Source organism: Hypanus sabinus, chromosome 11 (genome assembly GCF_030144855.1).
Source record: "Hypanus sabinus isolate sHypSab1 chromosome 11, sHypSab1.hap1, whole genome shotgun sequence".
Classification (NCBI taxonomy): Eukaryota; Metazoa; Chordata; class Chondrichthyes; order Myliobatiformes; family Dasyatidae; genus Hypanus; species Hypanus sabinus.
In genome coordinates this window covers 98,870,193-98,888,465 of record NC_082716.1, presented here as the reverse complement: position 1 = coordinate 98,888,465, position 18,273 = coordinate 98,870,193, and the positions used below count along the sequence as shown (strand labels likewise).

Genomic DNA, 18,273 nt, shown 5'->3' with positions numbered 1-18,273 from the left:
GAGTTAATTCCTGTCTTACTCCCCACACTGAACTGGGCTCTAAAAAAAGGCACAAATGCTACCCAGCTGGAAGGAGGTGATAATCTCAGCTATACCAAAAGGAGGCAAGGATAAAATGGAATGTGGGTCATTTAGATCAATATCCGTTCTTAATGTAGATTATAGATTATTTACCTCCATCATGGCCAAACGATTAGAAGAGTTTCTACCCATACTGATACATAACGATTAGATAGGTTTTATACAATGCCAAACACAAGACAATATACGAAGGACACTTCACATTATGGATAATATACAAAAAAATAAAATCGAAGCAAAAGTGATAAGCGTGGACGCTGAAAAGGCATTTGATTTGGTTAATTGGAATTTTCTTTACAGAGTTTTACATAGATTTGGTTTCCATGACAATTATTAAAACTACACAGGCACTATATGACAACCCTACTGCTAGGATTAAAATCAATGGATATTTATCAAATAGTTTTACCCTAGAAAGGGGCACGAGATCAGGTCACTCCTACTCTTCGCATTATATCTGGAACCGTTAGCTCAATACATCAGATGAAATGAAGTTATCAGGGGAATTACTATTAAAGGGACAGAGCATAAATTGGCCTGTTCCACGGATGACATTTTGATCTACCTAGGGCAACCAACATACTCTTTACCTAAATTGATGCAATCCTTTGAACAATATGGTCAATTATCAGGATCCAAGATCAATAGAGATAAAACCCAATTACTTTCATATTACTATAGCCCACCAAGAATAACTGAAAGTAGATATCCTGGGCATGGCAAACCGAGTCTTTCAAATATTTGGGCATCATTATGCCAAAAGATTTGGTAAAATTATCAGAATCAATTATCAGCCTATATATATATTAAAAAATAAGGAAGATATAACAAGATGGAACCTAATTCCCCTTTTTAGTCTCAGTTCAAGGATTGAATCTATTAAAATGAGTATACTTCCCAGACTGTTATATCTCTTTCAAACACTACCAAAAGAGATTAATCAAAATCAATTCAATAAATGGAACAAAATGTTATCAAGATATATTTGGCAAGGTAAAAAGCCTAGAGTTCATCTCAAAACTTTGCAATTAGCAAAGAAAAAGGGGGAATGGGGCCTACCTTCTCTTAGAGATCATTATTTTGCAGCACAGTTGAGAGCTGTGATATATTGGTGCAACCCACATATATCTTAAGGTATATACCTCAAGAATGGTTGAAAGAAGATAAATATTTAATGACTATACTGTTGGGGTGGCTGGTAAAAAGACTCTTACTAGGAAATGGTTATCACAGGAGAGCCCAACCTTAAATGTATGGATGGAAATTACAATGGAAATTTACAAAATGGAGAAGATAACAGCATCTGTTAATCATAAGTTGGAGCAATTTGATTCATACTGGGGAAAAATGGTTTAACTGCATAACACCTCATAGGCCTGGTTTTATCCTCACAAATCAATGAATATGTTGTAAAAAAAGATCACTCCCTACTTGTACATAGTTTTCTCCTTTTGCTTGTTGTTTCTTTCCTCTCTTTTCTATAAGTATATACCTCAGATAAATATTATGTGATTTGTGGCATATATGACTATATGATATATATGTCCAATATCTGAAATACATCTTATGGAAATGTTTGTTTGATGATGAACTTCAATAAATAATAAATTACAAAAAACATTCCACCATAACTTTAAAGTTCAAGGTAAATTTTATTCTCAAAGTATATATGTATATGTCACCATATACAAACCTTTGGCCTATCTAGTCCATGCTAAAACTATTTAAACTGCTTACTTCCATCAATCTGTACCAAGGCCATAGCCTTCCAAATCCCTATCATCCATGTACCTGTCTAAAATTCTGTTAAGCATTGAAATTGAGCTCACATGCACCACTTGTACTGTCAGCTCATTCCACACTCTCACAACCCTCTGTGAAGAAGATTCCCCTCATGTTTCCATTAAACTTTGCACCTTTCACCCTTAACCCATAACCACTAGTAGTCCCACCCAACACCAGTGGAAAAAGCCTGCTTTAATTTACCCTATCTATATCCCTGATAATTTTGTATACCTCTATCAAATCTCTCAATTTTCTATGTCCCAAGATCCAACTAGATCCATGAAGATCCAACTAGAACTGAGTAGTGCTGTGGTTACCACAACGCTTTATGGTACCGGTGACCCAGGTTCAATTCTTGCTGCTGCCTGTAAAGAGTTTTTACATACTCCTCATGACTGCTTGAGTTTCCTCCGGATGCTCTGGTTTCCTCCCACAATCCCAAGATGTACCAGTTGGTATGCTAATTGGTTATTGTTATTGTTCTGTGATTAAGCTAGAATTAACTTGGGGGTTTGCAGGGCAGCGCGATTTGAAGAGCCAGAAGAGCCTATTCTACACTGCATCTCAGTAAAAAAATAAATTCCTTACCTATTCAATCTTACCTTATAAGTATAGAATAGTGACTATACCAGGATCAATGAAAGACCACCCAACTACGGCGTTCAGCCCGAGTGCAGAATACACCAAACTGTGTAAATGCAAATATAAATAAATAACAATAATGAGAACATGAGATGAAGACTCCTTGAAAGTGAGTCCATTGGTTGTGAAAACACTTCAGCTAATCTCTTACTTATAACAATTCTATAGAACAGTCTATTTTTATTGTCCTTTTAGAATACTTTCACATTCTGCTTTCTTTTTCTTATTTTGCCTTTGTTGGGCACTTTTAAAACTGTGCTTCAAGGTCACATCTGTGAAAACTTGAACAGATGAAAAGAATAGGTTTGTGTTTTATAGCGATGTCTAACAAAGGTGCTTTGGGAATCCTGCTATTTATAGACTTCTAAATCAAACTACCATTTTGCAAACTCAGTGTTTCCCAATCTCCTATAGCCCAACGCCCCCCTAAAGTACTTTCATTCATACAACGCCCCTCCTAAAGCACCTTTGTACTTGCCAACGCCTTTCTAAGGCACAATATACTTTCCGGCGTCCCTATAGTGAAAAATCATGACTACCATATGTTAACACAAGAAAAATGATTCTGCTTTAAGTTTTTATTTGTCTTTCAACCTAGCTTACACAGCACCTGTGTGCTGTACAGCAGCTTCAATATCAATGTGATCCTTGATGGTTTTTAGCGAGAGTTGAAACATCTGATTCAAGTTGTGACAGGAAAAGCCTTAAGTCCCCACACGTAACAACGTCCAAGCAGTTTCTGTTTTTTGTGAGTATGTGATTCATTGAACTGACGCCTCTTTCAACGAGGTAGGAGGATGGAAATGCAATGCAGTACAGTTTGGCTGTTTTTCGAAGACCGTGTAGCCACACACCACAAAGGTCAACATTTTTGAAAAGCATTTTTGCTTGTTCATTGTTCAAAATTTCGGTAATTTCTTCTAGCAAAGCTCTCTTCCTGTTCTTCCATCTTGCAAAGATATGGGTCAGTTACCCATTCTAGAATTTCTAGATCATTCAAATTCTTGAATTAATTCTGAAAGCCCTTCTTCAGTGACGGCATGTATATGCAGTACTCTTGCAAATCGTTGTCTGTGAAAGAGAGTGCCATGCTTTCCATGCAGGGAAACTGTGAGAACATTTTTCTCCCAATGTTTTGCTTGTATATTTCCAGTTTTCCAATAAAAGTGAATGCTGCACTTTTTGTCTGGATTAAATTTAAATTCTCACCAAGCACTATCATATTTAGAATGTTCATTTTGTCGTACAGATCAGCTAGATATGCCATATAAACACAAAGTGCACTGCAGATGCAGTGGTCAAAGCAACACACACAACACGCTGGAGGAATTCAGCAGGTCGGGCAGCATCCGTGGAAATGAACAGTCAATGTTTCGAGCCAAGACCCTTCGTCAGGACTGAAGAGGGAGGGGGCAGGGGCCCTATAGGGAAGGTGGGGAGGAGAAGGCTGGTAGGTGCCAAATGAAAAACCAATCAGAGGAAAGATCAAGGGGTGAGGGAGGGGAAGCAGGGAGGGGATAGGCAGGAGAGATGAAGGAGGAATATAAGGGGAAAGCACTATGTAGTAGAAGGAGATAGAACCATGAGGGAGGTGACAGGCAGCTGGAGGAGGAGACAGAGTGAAGGTGGGATGGGGGAAGGGAGAGGGAGGGAATTACTGGAAGTTGGAGAATTCAATCTTTATGCCAAGGGGCTGGAGACTTCCCAGACGGTATATGAGGTGTTGCTCTTCCAACCTGAGTTTGGCCTCATCATGGTAGTAGAGGAGGCCATGTATGGACATATCCGAATGGAAATATGAAGCAGTGTTGAAGTGGGTGGCAACCGGGAGATCCTGTCTGTTGTGGCTCCCCACAGATCTCCCACCTGGTACTTATCCCTGCAAGAGTAAGTGCTACACCTGTCCCTCCACCTCCTCTCTTACCACCACTCAGGGCCCCAAACAGTCCTTCCAGGTGAGGCAACACTTCACTTGTTGGGGTAATCTATTGCATCCAGTGCTCCCGGTGAAGCCTCCTCTACATCGGCGAGACCTGACACAGATTGGGGGACCGCTTCGTCGAGCACCTCCGCTCCATCCGTCACAACAGACAGGATCTCCCGGTTGCCACCCACTTCATCTCTGCTTCACATTCCCATTCGGATATGTCCAAACATGGCCTCCTCCACTGCCATGATGAGGCCAAACTCAGGTTGGAGGAGCAACACCTCATATACCATCTGGGTAGTCTCTAGCCCCTTGGCATAAAGATTGAATTCTCCAGCTTCTCCTTGATCGCCTCGATCTTTCCTCTGATTAGTTTTTCACTTGGCACCTACCAGCCTTCTCTTCCCCACCCTCCCCCACCACCTTTATAGGGCCCTTGCCCTCTTTCTCTTCAATCCTGACGAAGGGTGCCGGCCCGAAACGTTGACTGCTTGTTTCCATGTATGCTGTCCGACCTGCTGAGTTCCTCCAGCTTGTACGTGTAGCTAGATATGCCACATCTCCACGTAGAAGTTCAATCCTGTTTCCCAAGCTCTTGTTGACCTTGAACAAAATTTCAATCGCAGTGTCAAAAAGATCAAAGAAAAGTTTTAAGCAGCAGCCTTTTGACAGCCAATGCATTTCACTGTGAAGAAGCAAGTATTCAAGCTCTTCATTATCTTAGCAAAGCTGGTGAAATACTCTGCTATTTAATGGATGAGCTTTAATTTAGTTGATGGCAGATATTACAAGTGTCATGCTTAAAAAAAGCCGCTAGCTGAGGATTTTGGCTGATGGTGAATTACGCAATGGATTGCAAACAGACTTGGAATTTCTGTTTTCATAAATGCCACTAAACTAGTATAAGGACCTGTCATGTTCCTAATCAGAATACTTTTATCCTCAATATACATTTTAAGCTCAAAGTAGATTGATTCTCCATTGATAGTTGTTTTTATCTTTTTACAAAAGAGAATTTCTTCATAAGCCTCTCCATTTTGGATAAACCGTACATATGCTATAGGCAATGCCTTGTTGTCTTGCACAGTTGACTCATCCAGTTGTATCCCAAATTCTGTGTTTTGTAGTTCTGTGCATAGTTAATACTCAGTGACTTCATTCATTTCATCAATACAATGAGCTACAGAGTGATTACTCAGAGAAGTTGATTTTAAATTACTAATCTCAAACAAGAGAAAGTCTGCAAAAGCTGAACATCCAAGCAACACACACAGAATGCTGAAGGAACTCAGCCAGGCAGCATCTATGGAAAAGAGTACAGTCAACGTTTCAGGCCAAAATCCTTCATCAGGACTGGAGCAAAAAAAAAAGGAGTCAAAGTAAGATGGTGGAGGGATGGGAGGAATAAACACAGGATGATAGGTGATACCGGGAGGGAGGGGAAGGGTAAAGTCAAGGGCTGGGAAGTGGATTGATGAAAGAGATACAGGGCTGGAAAAGGGAAATCTGATAGGAGAGAACAGAAGGTCAGGTAATGACTGAGTTGTAAGGAAAGATTGACTAGGTTGGGACTTTATTCCTTGGAATGTAGAAGATTGAGAGGAGATTTGATAGAGGTATACAAAATTATAAGTGGTACAGATAGGGTAAATGCTGGTTCAATTTCCGCGTTCTCCCTGTGACCGTGTGTGTTTCCTCCATGTGCTCCAGTTTCCTCCCACAGTCCAAAGACATTCCATTTGGTAGGTTAATTGGTCATTGTATATTGTCCCATTATTAGAGTAGGGTTACATCAGGGGATTGCTGGGCAGCACGACTCGAAGGGCTGGAAGGACCTGTTCTGCACAGTATCTCAATCAATCAACCAATAAATAATAAATAAACAAGTAAATAAGTAGATAGACAGATAAATGACTGAATAAATAAGTACATAGAATAATAGATAAGTAAATTTATTGACCTTGTTGTTATGCTATGTGACTTCAAAACATTAAACTAACTCAAAGAAGTCCGAAACTAACTTCGAGTTTAAGTGAGGTGCGCATGTATCACAAGATATTCTGAAAAGGGATTCATAGTTACCAGTCAGTATCCGATATAGTGTTTGAGCATTCACATGAGGAGCAGGATAGACCACACTGAGTCTGCTCCTCCACTAATTAAGACCATAGCTCATCTGATTGTGTCCTCAGTTCCATATTCCTGTCGTACCCACAAGAACATATCTACCATTACCCTAATGTTCCAAGAGTCTGCCTCTTCCATCATTTGGGGAACTGAGTCTCAGTTTTATGGACCTCTGAAAAATAAAAGAATGCTTTATTATGTCATATTTCATAAATCCTAGTAGACGTCACTTTAATATGACTGACCCATATTCATTACTTCCTCACCATGGCCTCGGTCACTTGGCTATATATTTTACAGTGTATATTAATTTAATCAGCATTCTTTCCTCCACACCTTTATGCTTTACCCACTTTCTCAATCTTTCCTACATCAACCCTCCTAGCTTATTTTAATCTGTCTATCTGATAGTGGATCCCTTGAAGGTCAAGTCCTGGGTGAAGAAAGTCAGAAGGTTCTCTTGCAGGGATCAAACAAGTCACTTGCTTTAAATCCCATTGGATTATGAATTGAATTTATTGTCATTATACATAGGTACAATGAAACTCTGTTTCGCTTCCTCTCAGGCAATCAAACAAAGTGGTAGATAAAAACAAGACAGTGATAGAAAAACTATTAAATAGATAAGTAGCAGAAAATAAAATAAGTTGCCACAGCACCGGAATGTCACAGTAATGCACAAAGTGCCGTTAGTGCAAGTATTTCAGTCCTTGTGTGTGCTCACAGTTTCAGTCATTGTTCTGTGGGAGTGGTGTGATGGTGGCCACAGCTCTGGGGTAGAAGCTGTTCCTCAGTCTACTTGTTCTGGTTTTTAGTGTCCTGAACCTTTTGCTGGACGGCAGCGGGTCAAACAGGGAGTGGCTGGGGTGGGTGGTGTCTCTGGTTATGCTGATTGCTTTCCTCCTGAGTCTACTGGAGTAGATGGTGTCCAGTCCTGGGAGCTCCATCCTGACAATTCACTGGGCCGCCTTCACCACGCGATGCAGGTCTTGTCGCTCAGCGGCTGTGCAGCTGGCATACCACACTGTGGTGCTGTTGGTCAGGATGGTTTCAATTGTGCTTCTGTAGAAGTTAAGCAGCAGCTTTTGTGGGAGTTTGTCCTGTTTCAGTTTTCTGAGGAAGAAGAGTCTTTGTTATGCCTTTTTTACAAACAGCGAGGTGTTGGTGGTCCATGTCAGTGAGGTGTTGGTGGTCCATGTCAGCGAGGTGTTGGTGGTCCATGTCAGCGAGGTGTCGGTGGTCCATGTCAGTGAGGTGTTGGTGGTCCACGTCAGCGAGGTGATGGTGGTCCACATCAGCGAGGTGTTGGTGGTCCACGTCAGCGAGGTGTTGGTGATCCACGTCAGCGAGGTGTTGGTGGTCCATGTCAGCGAGGTGTTGGTGGTCCGTGTCAGCGAGGTGTTGGTGGTCCATGTCAGCTGTTTTGACAACATAACTCCAAGGAACTTTAGGTCTTCCACACTTTCCACTACCTCTCCATGTATATGGAGGAGGCTGTGTACTCTGTCCTTTGATCTCCTGAAGTCAATGATTATCTCTTTTGTTTTAAAAGTGTTAAGGGCCAGGTCATTGTCCTTACACCACTCCGTCAGATGATCTCCAATGCTACCCTTTTATTTGGACAGAGATCCCCAACCCACAAGTGAATAGTAAACTCTGTGGTCCTCAGTGTGACTGAGTAGAGATTCACCAGAATGTTGCCTGAAATGCAGGGCTTCTATTGTTGACAGAGATCAGATTGACTGGGGTTGTGTTCCTTGGAGTGAACTCATTTTTTCATTTTCATTGTCAATCTTTTTTTATTGATTTTCCAGTAAAAAAAATATACAAATCAGAGGAGAAGATTTAGCAAACACATAATACAAAAGAAGTATAAACAGCAAAAAAAAGTATATATTGTCAAAGTCAGGTAAGTATAATGTTACACTGTTAAATATATAATATAAACTCCTCTTAACAAATCATAAAAAAAAGATTGGAAGTTTTATTATATTAAAAAAACCCACTAAACTAAACTAAAACAAAAAAAAGAAAAGGAAGATTGGGCAGTCCATTTGAGGATAAAATTAGAAGAAAAAGGTGGAGAGAAAACATCCTTCCGGTCACCTCCGAACCTTTGCGGATAAGGGAAAAAACCTTTGCGGATAAGGGAAAAAGAGTGAACTCTATTTTCCCATTGCACAGATATAAAATTCTGAAAGGCTCAGATAATCAAGGTTTTTCCCAAGGTAGAGGAGTCAAAATAAATTTAGGGTTAGAACAAGGAGTTTTAAAGAGGATCTGAGGGTTAAGTTTTTACCAAAGTGGTTGATACCTGGTATGCACCACCAGAAGAAATGGTGGAAGCAGATGTTTAAGAGACATTTTTAATTATATAATTAGGGATGGTATAGATGGAGAAGATGCTAATGCAAGTGAATGAAATTAATGTAGATGGGGAGAAATGTCAGTGGGGGCACATGGGTCAAAGGGGCCCAATTTGGTTCTGCGTAACTCTGGACTCAGTGACTCACAGTTCCATTGGACAAGGATCCATCCATTTTCTGATTTGACACTGACTTGCAATGTATCACCTATTGAACAGTGATCTGCAAATCCTATTATTCTGCTGGAGAGATATACCCAGTTCCATTCAGCCATTGGACAGATATACCCAGTTCCATTCTCCGATTGGACAGATATACCCAACTCCATTCTCTTATTTGACAGGTATACACAACATCATTCTCCCGTTAAACAGATATCCCCAGTTCCATTTTCTCATTGGACAGATGTGCTCAATTCCATTCCCCCATTGGACAGATATACCCAGTTCCATCCTCCCATTGGACAGATATACCCAGTTCCATTCTCCGATTGGACAGATATACCCAACTCTATTTTCCCATTGGACAGGTATACCTAACTCCATTCTCCCACTGGACAGGTATACCAAACTCCATTCTCTTATTTGACAGGTATGCACAACATCATTCTCCCGTTAAACAGATATACCCAGTTCCATTCTCCCATTGGACAGATATACCCAGTTCCATTCTCCCATTGGACAGATATACCCAACTCTATTTTCCCATTGGACAGGTATACCTAACTCCATTCTCCCACTGGACAGGTATACCCAACTCCATTCTCTTATTTGACAGGTATACACAACACCATCCTCCCGTTAAACAGATATACCCAGGTCCATTCTCTCATTGGACAGATATATCCAGTTCCATTCTCCCATTGGACATATATAGCCATTTCCATTATCTCATTGGACAATGAATTCTTATTACAAACATTGTGCTAATGTCAGCAGATCAACGGATGCTATCAGTTGTTAACCTACAAGTTGACCACCCTCCTGAAGTGTCTGTGAAGATCCACCAGGTCTCACGGGTAAATGGAGGAAGGAACAACAGTTCTGCTCCACAACCCATCGTACACGGAACCCGTCAGAGGGCACTACGTGATCAGGCAATGGAAGATCAGCTGGGATCTCTCACGGTCATTCCGCAGTCTGGTGGTGACTACCCGTTCGGCTACTGCTTCACCGAGATAACAAATGGACAGGTAGGAACAATGATTTTACAAACAACCTTTCTCATGTTAGTGGAAGAGACATTTTAATTACATAAGCAGGAAAAGTGTAGATGGAAATGACCCTCATACAAGTAAGCAAAACTAACGTAGTCGGGGCCAAATGGCAGTTGTGGGTGTGTGGGTCAAAGGGCACAGTTTGGTGCTGCATAACTCTAGACCTCATGACCACTTTTCCATTGGACACAATATGTCAGCCTCTTGCACCAGCCCTGGAAATCCATTCCAGGCACCCACCTCCCTCTGTGTAAAAATAAGAGATCTACCTCTGACATCTCCTTATCTTCACTCCTCTCTCATTAAATAGATGTCCTCTGATATTGGCCATTTCTGCCCTGGTTGTCCACTCTGTCTTACCAAATTCAAATCAAAGTTCAAACTACATTTCTTATCAATATACATTTACTTTATACAACCTTGAGATTCGTCTCCTTACAGGCAACCACAAATCAAAAATAAACAATAGAAACCATTAAAATGAAAGAAGACCATCAAACATCCAATAAGCAGAGAATAAAAAAACATATCATGCAAACAATAAAAAAAGCAAAAAGAGTAGTATATGGTGAGTTTAATGTTTATGATGCAATGGTAATATATGACAGAGGACAATTTTTGGAGCGATAGCTATCTGTGACTTACCAAATTTGAGACAGCAAGCATTTATATTTCAGTTGTGTCAAAGATTTGAACTGTAAAATGCCCAGTGGTTTTCCCGATCAGTGACTGTTTCACATTGCACACCTCTTTCCCACACATTCATGTCCATTCTCCTAATCCCATCATTATGTCATGGGTTGGTGTTTTGATGTTTCTTTCAAGAAATTAGGTGTATAGATAGAGTAAATACAAGCAGGCTTTTTTTCCACTGAGGTTTGGGGGGACCACTGCCAGAGGCCATAGGCTAGGAGTAAAAGGTGAAAAGTTTAAGGGGAACGTGAGGTAGAACTTCTTCACTCAGAGGGCCGTGAGAGTGTGGAACAAGCTGCCAGAGCAAATGGTGCATGAGAGCTTGATTTCAACACTTAAGAGAATTTGGATAGGCACATGGATGGGAATAGGCAGTTTAAATGGGTCAGCACAGACTAGATGGGCAAAAGGGCCTCTTTCTGTGTCATACTTTTCTATGACTCTATGAATTCACTGGACTCCAATTAACAACCAAATTCTAATTCAGTTACCTTCACATGGGTTGTTACATTTCCCCTTACCATTCCAGAACAGAATGGTTCCAACAGATTAAATTTTCCCTCTTCTAAGATGGTGGAGGAGGCAGATATACTAGTGAAATCTAAGAGACTACTAGATAGGTATATGGAGGAATTTAAGGTGGGGGGTTAAATGGGAGGCAGGGTTTAAGGGTCAGCACAACATTGTGAGCCAAAGGGCCTGTACTGTGCTGTATTTTTCTATGTTCTAAGTTCTAATAATGAGGGGTAACTTGATAGAGGTGTACAAGAGGATAAGAGGCATATATCAAGTGGACAGCCAGAAGCATTTTCCAAGATGGAAATGGCTAATATGAGAGCGCAAAACTTTAAGATGAATAGAGGTAAGTGTAGGGGAGAATGTTAGGGGTAAGTTTTTTACACAGAGTGTGGTGGTTGCATGGAATGTCCTGCCAGGTGTGGTTGTAGGGCATTTAAGAAAATCTTAGATAGGCACATGGATGATCGAAAAATAGAGGACTATGTGGAGGGAAGGGTTAGTTTAATCTTTGCATAACATTGAGGGCCAAAGGGTCTGTACTGTAATGTTCGATGTACCATGTTCTGCGTTTTTTCGGCAATGGCAGTATTTTTAGTTTGGTTTTCATTCTATTTTATTTTATTATATTGAGACACAGCATGGAACATGCCCTTCCAGTTCATCCGAGTCGTATGCCTGATTTAAGCCTCACCTAATCATGGGACCATTTACAATACCACTAAATTACCGACCTGTATATCTTTGGACTGTGGGAGGAAACCAGAGCACCCAGAAGAAATCCATGGGGAGAACATACAAATTCCTTACAGACAGTGCAGGAAGTGAACTTGGGTTACTTGTACTGTAAAGCGTTGTGCTAACTACTACTCTATATCATGGCAATTGTTCTAATTTTGATACACAGCTGGTCAATGTGCTTTTTAAAAAACCTGTTAATACAAAGGCAGCATTTTGAAGGCCAGGCCTTGCTTCTATTGGTAGTTTGTAAACTGACAATGCGCCCTCTATGTCCTCTCTTCTCTCTAACAGATGCTGAATGTCAGGTAAACTGTAACAGGAGTGCTAAAGGCATTAGCCACTGAGCTGTGACACCAATAAGTTCACAACGCTTTAGTAGCCACAAATTGTTGGTCCCGCTCCTGCTTGTGATTGGAAAGTGGAACATGTATTAACGCAGGGAACATGGACAGGAACAGTGGCATTAAAAAGGTTTTTTAGATGAGCTCCCGCATACCTGTTCATATGAATGTAAGTTCAACTGCTAGGATTCTCAGAATCAGAATCAAGTTATTATCACTGGCACAGGATGTGAAATTTGTTGTCTTTGCAGCAGCAGCACAATGCAAATCATGAGAAGCTGAAGTCAGATGTATCAGTATTACAGTGGAGTAAAGAGAATTACAGAGGCATGAGAGAGGAGCAGGCCAAAATTGATTGGAAACAAACACTGACAGGGATGACAGCAGAGTAGCAAGGGCTGGAATTTCTGGAGGCAATTCGAGAGACATAGGATAAGGTATATATGTCCCAAAGCGAAAGGCAAGATGACACAACCATGCCTAACAAGAGAAGTCAAAGCCAATATAAAAGCCAAAGAGAGGGTATAAAATACAGCAAAAAATAGTGGGAAGTTAGAGGATTGGGAAACTTTTAAAAACCAACAGAAGTCTTAAAGAAGGTAAAGATGGAATACAAAAGTTAGTTAGCCAGTAATATTAAAGAGGATACCAAAAGTTTCTTCAGATACATAAAGTGTAAGATAGAGGCGAGAGTGGATATCGGACCACTGGAAAACGATTCTGGAGAGGTAGTAATGGGGGACAAGGAAATAACAGATGAACTGAGTAAGTTTTTTGCATCAGTCTTTACTGTGGAAGACAATAGCCGTGTGGTGGAAGTTCCAGCTGTTGGGTATCATGAAGAGTGTGAAGTTACCATAACTAGAGAGAAGGTTCTTTGGAAACTGTAAAGTCTGAAGGTAGATAAGTCACCTGGACCAGATGGACTACACCACAGGGTTCTGAAAGCAGTGGTTGAAGAGATTGTGGAGGCATTAGTAATGGTCTTTTAAGAATCACAAGATTCTGAAATGACTCTGGAAGACTGGAAATTTACAAATGTCACTCCATTCTTCAAGACAGAGGAAAGGAAACTATAAGCCAGTTAGTCTGACCTCAGGGGTAGGTAAGATGTTGGAGTCGATTATGAAGGATGAGGTCTCAGGGTACTTGGAGGCACCTGATAATGTAGGCTGTCATCAAAATGGTATCCTCAAGGGAAAATCTTGCCTCACAAATCAGTTGGAATTCTTTGAAGAAATAACAAACAGGGTAGACAAAGGAGCAAACATGAGGAAATCTGCAGATGCTGGAGATTCAAACAGCAACACACACAAAATGCTGGTAGAACACAGCAGGCTAGGCGAAGGGTCTCGGCCCAAAATGTCAACAGCGCTTCTCCCTATAGATGCTGCCTAGCCTGCTGTGTTCTACCAGCATTTTGTGTGTGTTGTTGTTTAGACAAAGGAGAATCAGTTGATGTTGTGTACTTGGATTTTCAGAAGGCATTTGACAAGGTGCCACACGGGAGACTGCTTAACAAACCTATGGTATTACAGGAAAGATTCCAGTATGGATAAAGCTGTGGCTGATTGGCAGGAAGGAAATTTTTTGTTAAGTCTGCAGACATTATGTAGAGAGGTGGAGGGGCATATAATTTGGAGGAAGTAGAAAAGTTACAGAAGGACTTAAACAGATTAGGAGAACGGGCAGAGAAATGGCAGATAGAATACAGTGTCAGGACCTGTATGGTCACGCATTTTGGTAGAAAAAATATAAGGGTTGATTATTTTCTAAAAGGAGAGAAATACAAAAAACCTAGGTGCAAAGGGACTTGGGAGTTCTTGTGCAGAAATCCCTGAAGGTTAATTTGCAGGTTGAGTCTGTGGTGAGGAAGGCAAATGCAATGCCAGCATTCATTTCAAGAGGACTAGATTATAAAAGCAAGGACGTAATGTTGAAACTATTTAAATCAGTGGTGAGACTTCACTTCATTTGGGCCCCTTATCTTAGAAAGGCTGTGCTAAAACTGGAGAGGGTTCAAAGGATGTTCACAAAAAAGATTCCAAGATTGAATGGCTTGTCATATGAAGAGCGTCTAATGGCTCTGGGCCTGTATTCACTGGAATTCAGAAGAATGAGGGGTGACCTCATTAAAACCTATCAAATAGTGAAAGGCCTTGATAGAGTGGATGTGGAGAGGATGTTTCCTATGGTGGGGGAGTCTAAGACCAGAGGACGCAGCCTCAGAATAGAGGGGCGTCTATTTAGAATGGAGATGAGGAGGAATTTCTTTTGCCTGAGAGTGGTAAATCTGTGGAATTCTTTGCCACAAACAGCTGTGTATACTTAAGGCAGAGGTTGATAGATTCTTGATTGGTTAAGGCATGAAGGGATATGGGAAGATGGCAGGTGTTTGGGGCTGAGAGGAAAATGGATCAGCCATGATAAAATGGTGGAGCAGACCCACTGGGCCAAATGGCCTAATTCTGCTCTTATATCTTAAGGTCTTTTAATAGAGAAAAAAACTGCATTACATTAAATATATATGTTAAATAAGTAATGCTAAAATCAAAATTAAAAAGTAGTGAGGGTTCAGTGTCCTTTCAGAGCAGTCCGGTAGTGTAGTAGTTAGCACAACCCACAGTACCAGCAACATGAGTTCCATTCCCGCCGCTGCCTGTAAGGTGTTTGTACATTCTCACCGTGACCTCGTGGGCTTCCTCCGGGTGCTCCGGTTTCTTTCCACAGTCCAAAGATGTACTGGTTGGTAGGCTAATTGGTCATTGTAAATTGTCCCGTGATTAGGCTGGGATTAAATCGGGGGATTGCCAGGTGGTGTGGTTCAAAGAGCAAGAAGGGCCTGTTCTTCACAGTGCCTCAATATATAATAAAAAAAGAAATGGGATGGCAGAAGGAAAGAAGCTGTTCCTGAATCATTGTGTGTGTCTTCAGGCTGAGGAAAGCATTAATATAATCTTGTGATCTGGCCAACATTCCCCAGTAGAAATAGCGACTGTCTGTAGCAATTATAAATGGATATAATGATTGAAACTTCTGAAGGTGAGCTTCTGGGCATGTGGGCTCAGAGCAATAGGTTCGGGTTTTTACCTTAGCTGTGCAGTGGGGTGTGGTTGGAGATGAGGATACTGACGGGGGTATACAGATGACTGGAGTGGAAACTGGTTTGAATGGATGGTGGTGATGGTGGTTAGAGAGCTGGAGCTTAAGCTTGGGCACTCAAAGGAAGTGATGCAGCATGGAGATTTGGTGTCGATGGAAGTGCAATGCTGGGATGGGACAGTGAAGGAGGAAAGCTGTTGTAATTTGAGGCTCCTGTCCAGTAATGCACTGGGAACTCCATATTTTCCAAGGGTTGCCCCAAAATGGTCATCCTAGGAGGCCCTGGTCCAATATCCCTTGCATTGATCCAAAATGCACTGATGTTTGGGGAAGCATGTCAACCCAAACTCTCATCAAACTCGGCCTGATACACAAGGGTGCCTCAAGCATGGAAGTACCCAGCCAGCTTTGTGAAGGAATATGTGAAACAACCCAGAATTAGTAGTTATTACTTTTCCTGTTGGATAAGGAGATCAATTTTAATCCTCATAGTGTTTAAACTTCAAAGTTCAAAATAAATTCATTACCTGAGTATGTATATGTTACAAGGATGAGATGTTGAGGCTTAATAAGACACCAGTGATGCTTCACTTGAAGAATTGTGGGCAGTTTTTGGCCTTTATTGAAGAAAGGATGTGTTGACACTGGAGTGTTTAAAGGAGTTTCATAAAATTGGTTCTGGGATTAAAAGACTTAAAATGTGAGGAGTGCTTGATGGTTCTGGGCCTGTACTCGCTAGAATTCAGGGGGATCTCATTGAAACCAATCAAATGTTGAAAGGCCTTGATAGAGTGGGTTTGAAGAGGATGCTTCTTACAGTGAGAGAGTCTATAAGACCAAAGAACAAAGCCTCGGAATAGAGGGAGGTCCATTTAAAGTGGCGATGAGGAGGAATTCCTTTAATCAAAGAGTCATGAATCTGTGGAATTAGTTGCCACAGGGGTCTGTGGAGGCCAAGTCATTTTAAGGAACAGGTTGATACATTCTTGATTAAACAGGGCATGAAGGGAAATGGGGAGAAGGCAGGAGATTGGGGCTGAGAAGGCAATGGATTAGCCATGATGAAATGGTGGAACAGACATGATGGGCCAAATGGCCTTATTTTGCTGCTGTACTTTATGTTCTTATGGTCTGATATGTCAGCATATACTACCCTGAGATTCATTTTGTTTCAGGGATTTACAGGAAAAATAAAGAAATACGATCGAATTATGAAAAACTATAAATAAAGACTAACAACAAACAAAATGCAAGATAGAATAAATCGTGCAGATAATAAAAAATAAATAAATAACTAATACTGAGACATGAAATGTCGAGTCTATACGTTGTGAAGCCATTTCAGCATTGAGGTGAGTGAAGCTATCCAAGTCGCTTCAGGAGTTTGGTGGCTGTAGAGTCACAACTGTTAGTGCTGCCTTTGTGATGGCACCTACATGCTGGCCCCAGAGCATACCCTCTAATGTGTAATGCCAGGGAAGTTAAAGATACTGACCCTCTCTACCTCTAAACCCCTAATGGGGACTGGCTCATGGACCTCTGACTTCTTCGTCCTGTGGTCAATAATCAGCCCTTTGGTTGAGTGAGACGTTGTTGTTATGACACCGTTCGACCAGATTTTCGATAAAGAAATGGTTAATAATTGAATTGCTGGATACAGCGCCCTTGAAGATGTAGCCGGCCCTATAATGATGTTTTCCTTCCCTATGCTGTCAGTGTGCTTCCCCTCTGACTGGGCTGCGGACACTGGAGCACTGCTGCCGAGGAGGAGGAGTAGGCTGGGGAGTGACGGAGTGTAGCGAGTGCCCGGTGTCTCCAGGTAAGCATGGATCTCCAACTTCATTGTAAGTTATCTTCGAAACTGTGTGAGCTCATGTCTTCCTCATACTCAAGATATTTGTAATATCTGTGCATCTTTCCCAACACTGTGTTGGCAACACAGTGGTGCAGTTACAAGCAGACCCATTGCCAGTCAACCTATCTTCTTCTATCCATGCTAGTATATTTCCTGTAATACCAGGGGCTTTTATTTTGTTTAGCAATCTTACCTGAAACATCTTGTCAAAGACCGTCTGAAAATCCAAGCAAACAACATCCCCAGACTCTCCTTTGTCCGTCCTGCCTGTTATTTCCTCAAAGAATTCTGATACATCTATCAGACAAGCATTCCCCTTTAGAAAATCATGCCTACTGTGGCCTATTTAATCATGTGCCTCCCAGTACCCTGAAACCTCATCAATATTGAGTCCAATGCCTTACTATTGAGTCTATGCCTTACTATTGAGTCTATGCCTTACTATTAAGGCATTACAGTGCCTTAATATTGAGTCCACTGCAGTCAGCTTAACTGGCCTATAATTTTCTTCCTTTTTCTGCCCACCCTTCTTAAAGAGTGGAGTGACATTTGCAATTTTCCAGTCCTCTGGAGTCATTCCAGCACCTAGTGATTGTTGAAAGGTCACTGCTAATGTACTAACACTTCCACAATCTCTTCTGCTACCTCCTTCCGAACCCTAGGGTGCAGTCACCTGATCCAGGTGGCTTATCTACATTCAGACCTTTCAGCTTCCCAAGCACCTTCTCCTTAGTAACAGCAACTGAGCTCACTTCTGCACCCCCCCCCCCCCCCCGTCGCTCTCGGATTTCCACCATTCTGCTAGTATCTTCCACAGGTTTGGGACGGAGGAGACAGGTGGCATAGGAAGGTCCTGCATGCTCAAGTGGCTTGTTGCCATA

At 41.4% G+C, this 18,273-nt stretch overlaps 1 protein-coding gene across 9 annotated transcripts in view; it reads left to right on the top strand.

The window, feature by feature from the left end:
* The window catches only part of LOC132402220 (latent-transforming growth factor beta-binding protein 4-like), a 217,568-nt gene that overhangs the window by 76,604 nt on the left and 122,691 nt on the right, over window positions 1-18,273 (top strand). For 8 of the 9 annotated variants that reach the window (XM_059984970.1, XM_059984967.1, XM_059984969.1 and 5 more), the window contains 2 exons: window positions 9,864-10,120; window positions 17,254-17,356. In XM_059984970.1, coding sequence (XP_059840953.1) covers window positions 9,864-10,120; window positions 17,254-17,356 — 360 coding nt within the window. The remainder of the gene's footprint in view (window positions 1-9,863; window positions 10,121-17,253; window positions 17,357-18,273) is intronic. The other variant, XM_059984966.1, reaches the window with a different exon arrangement.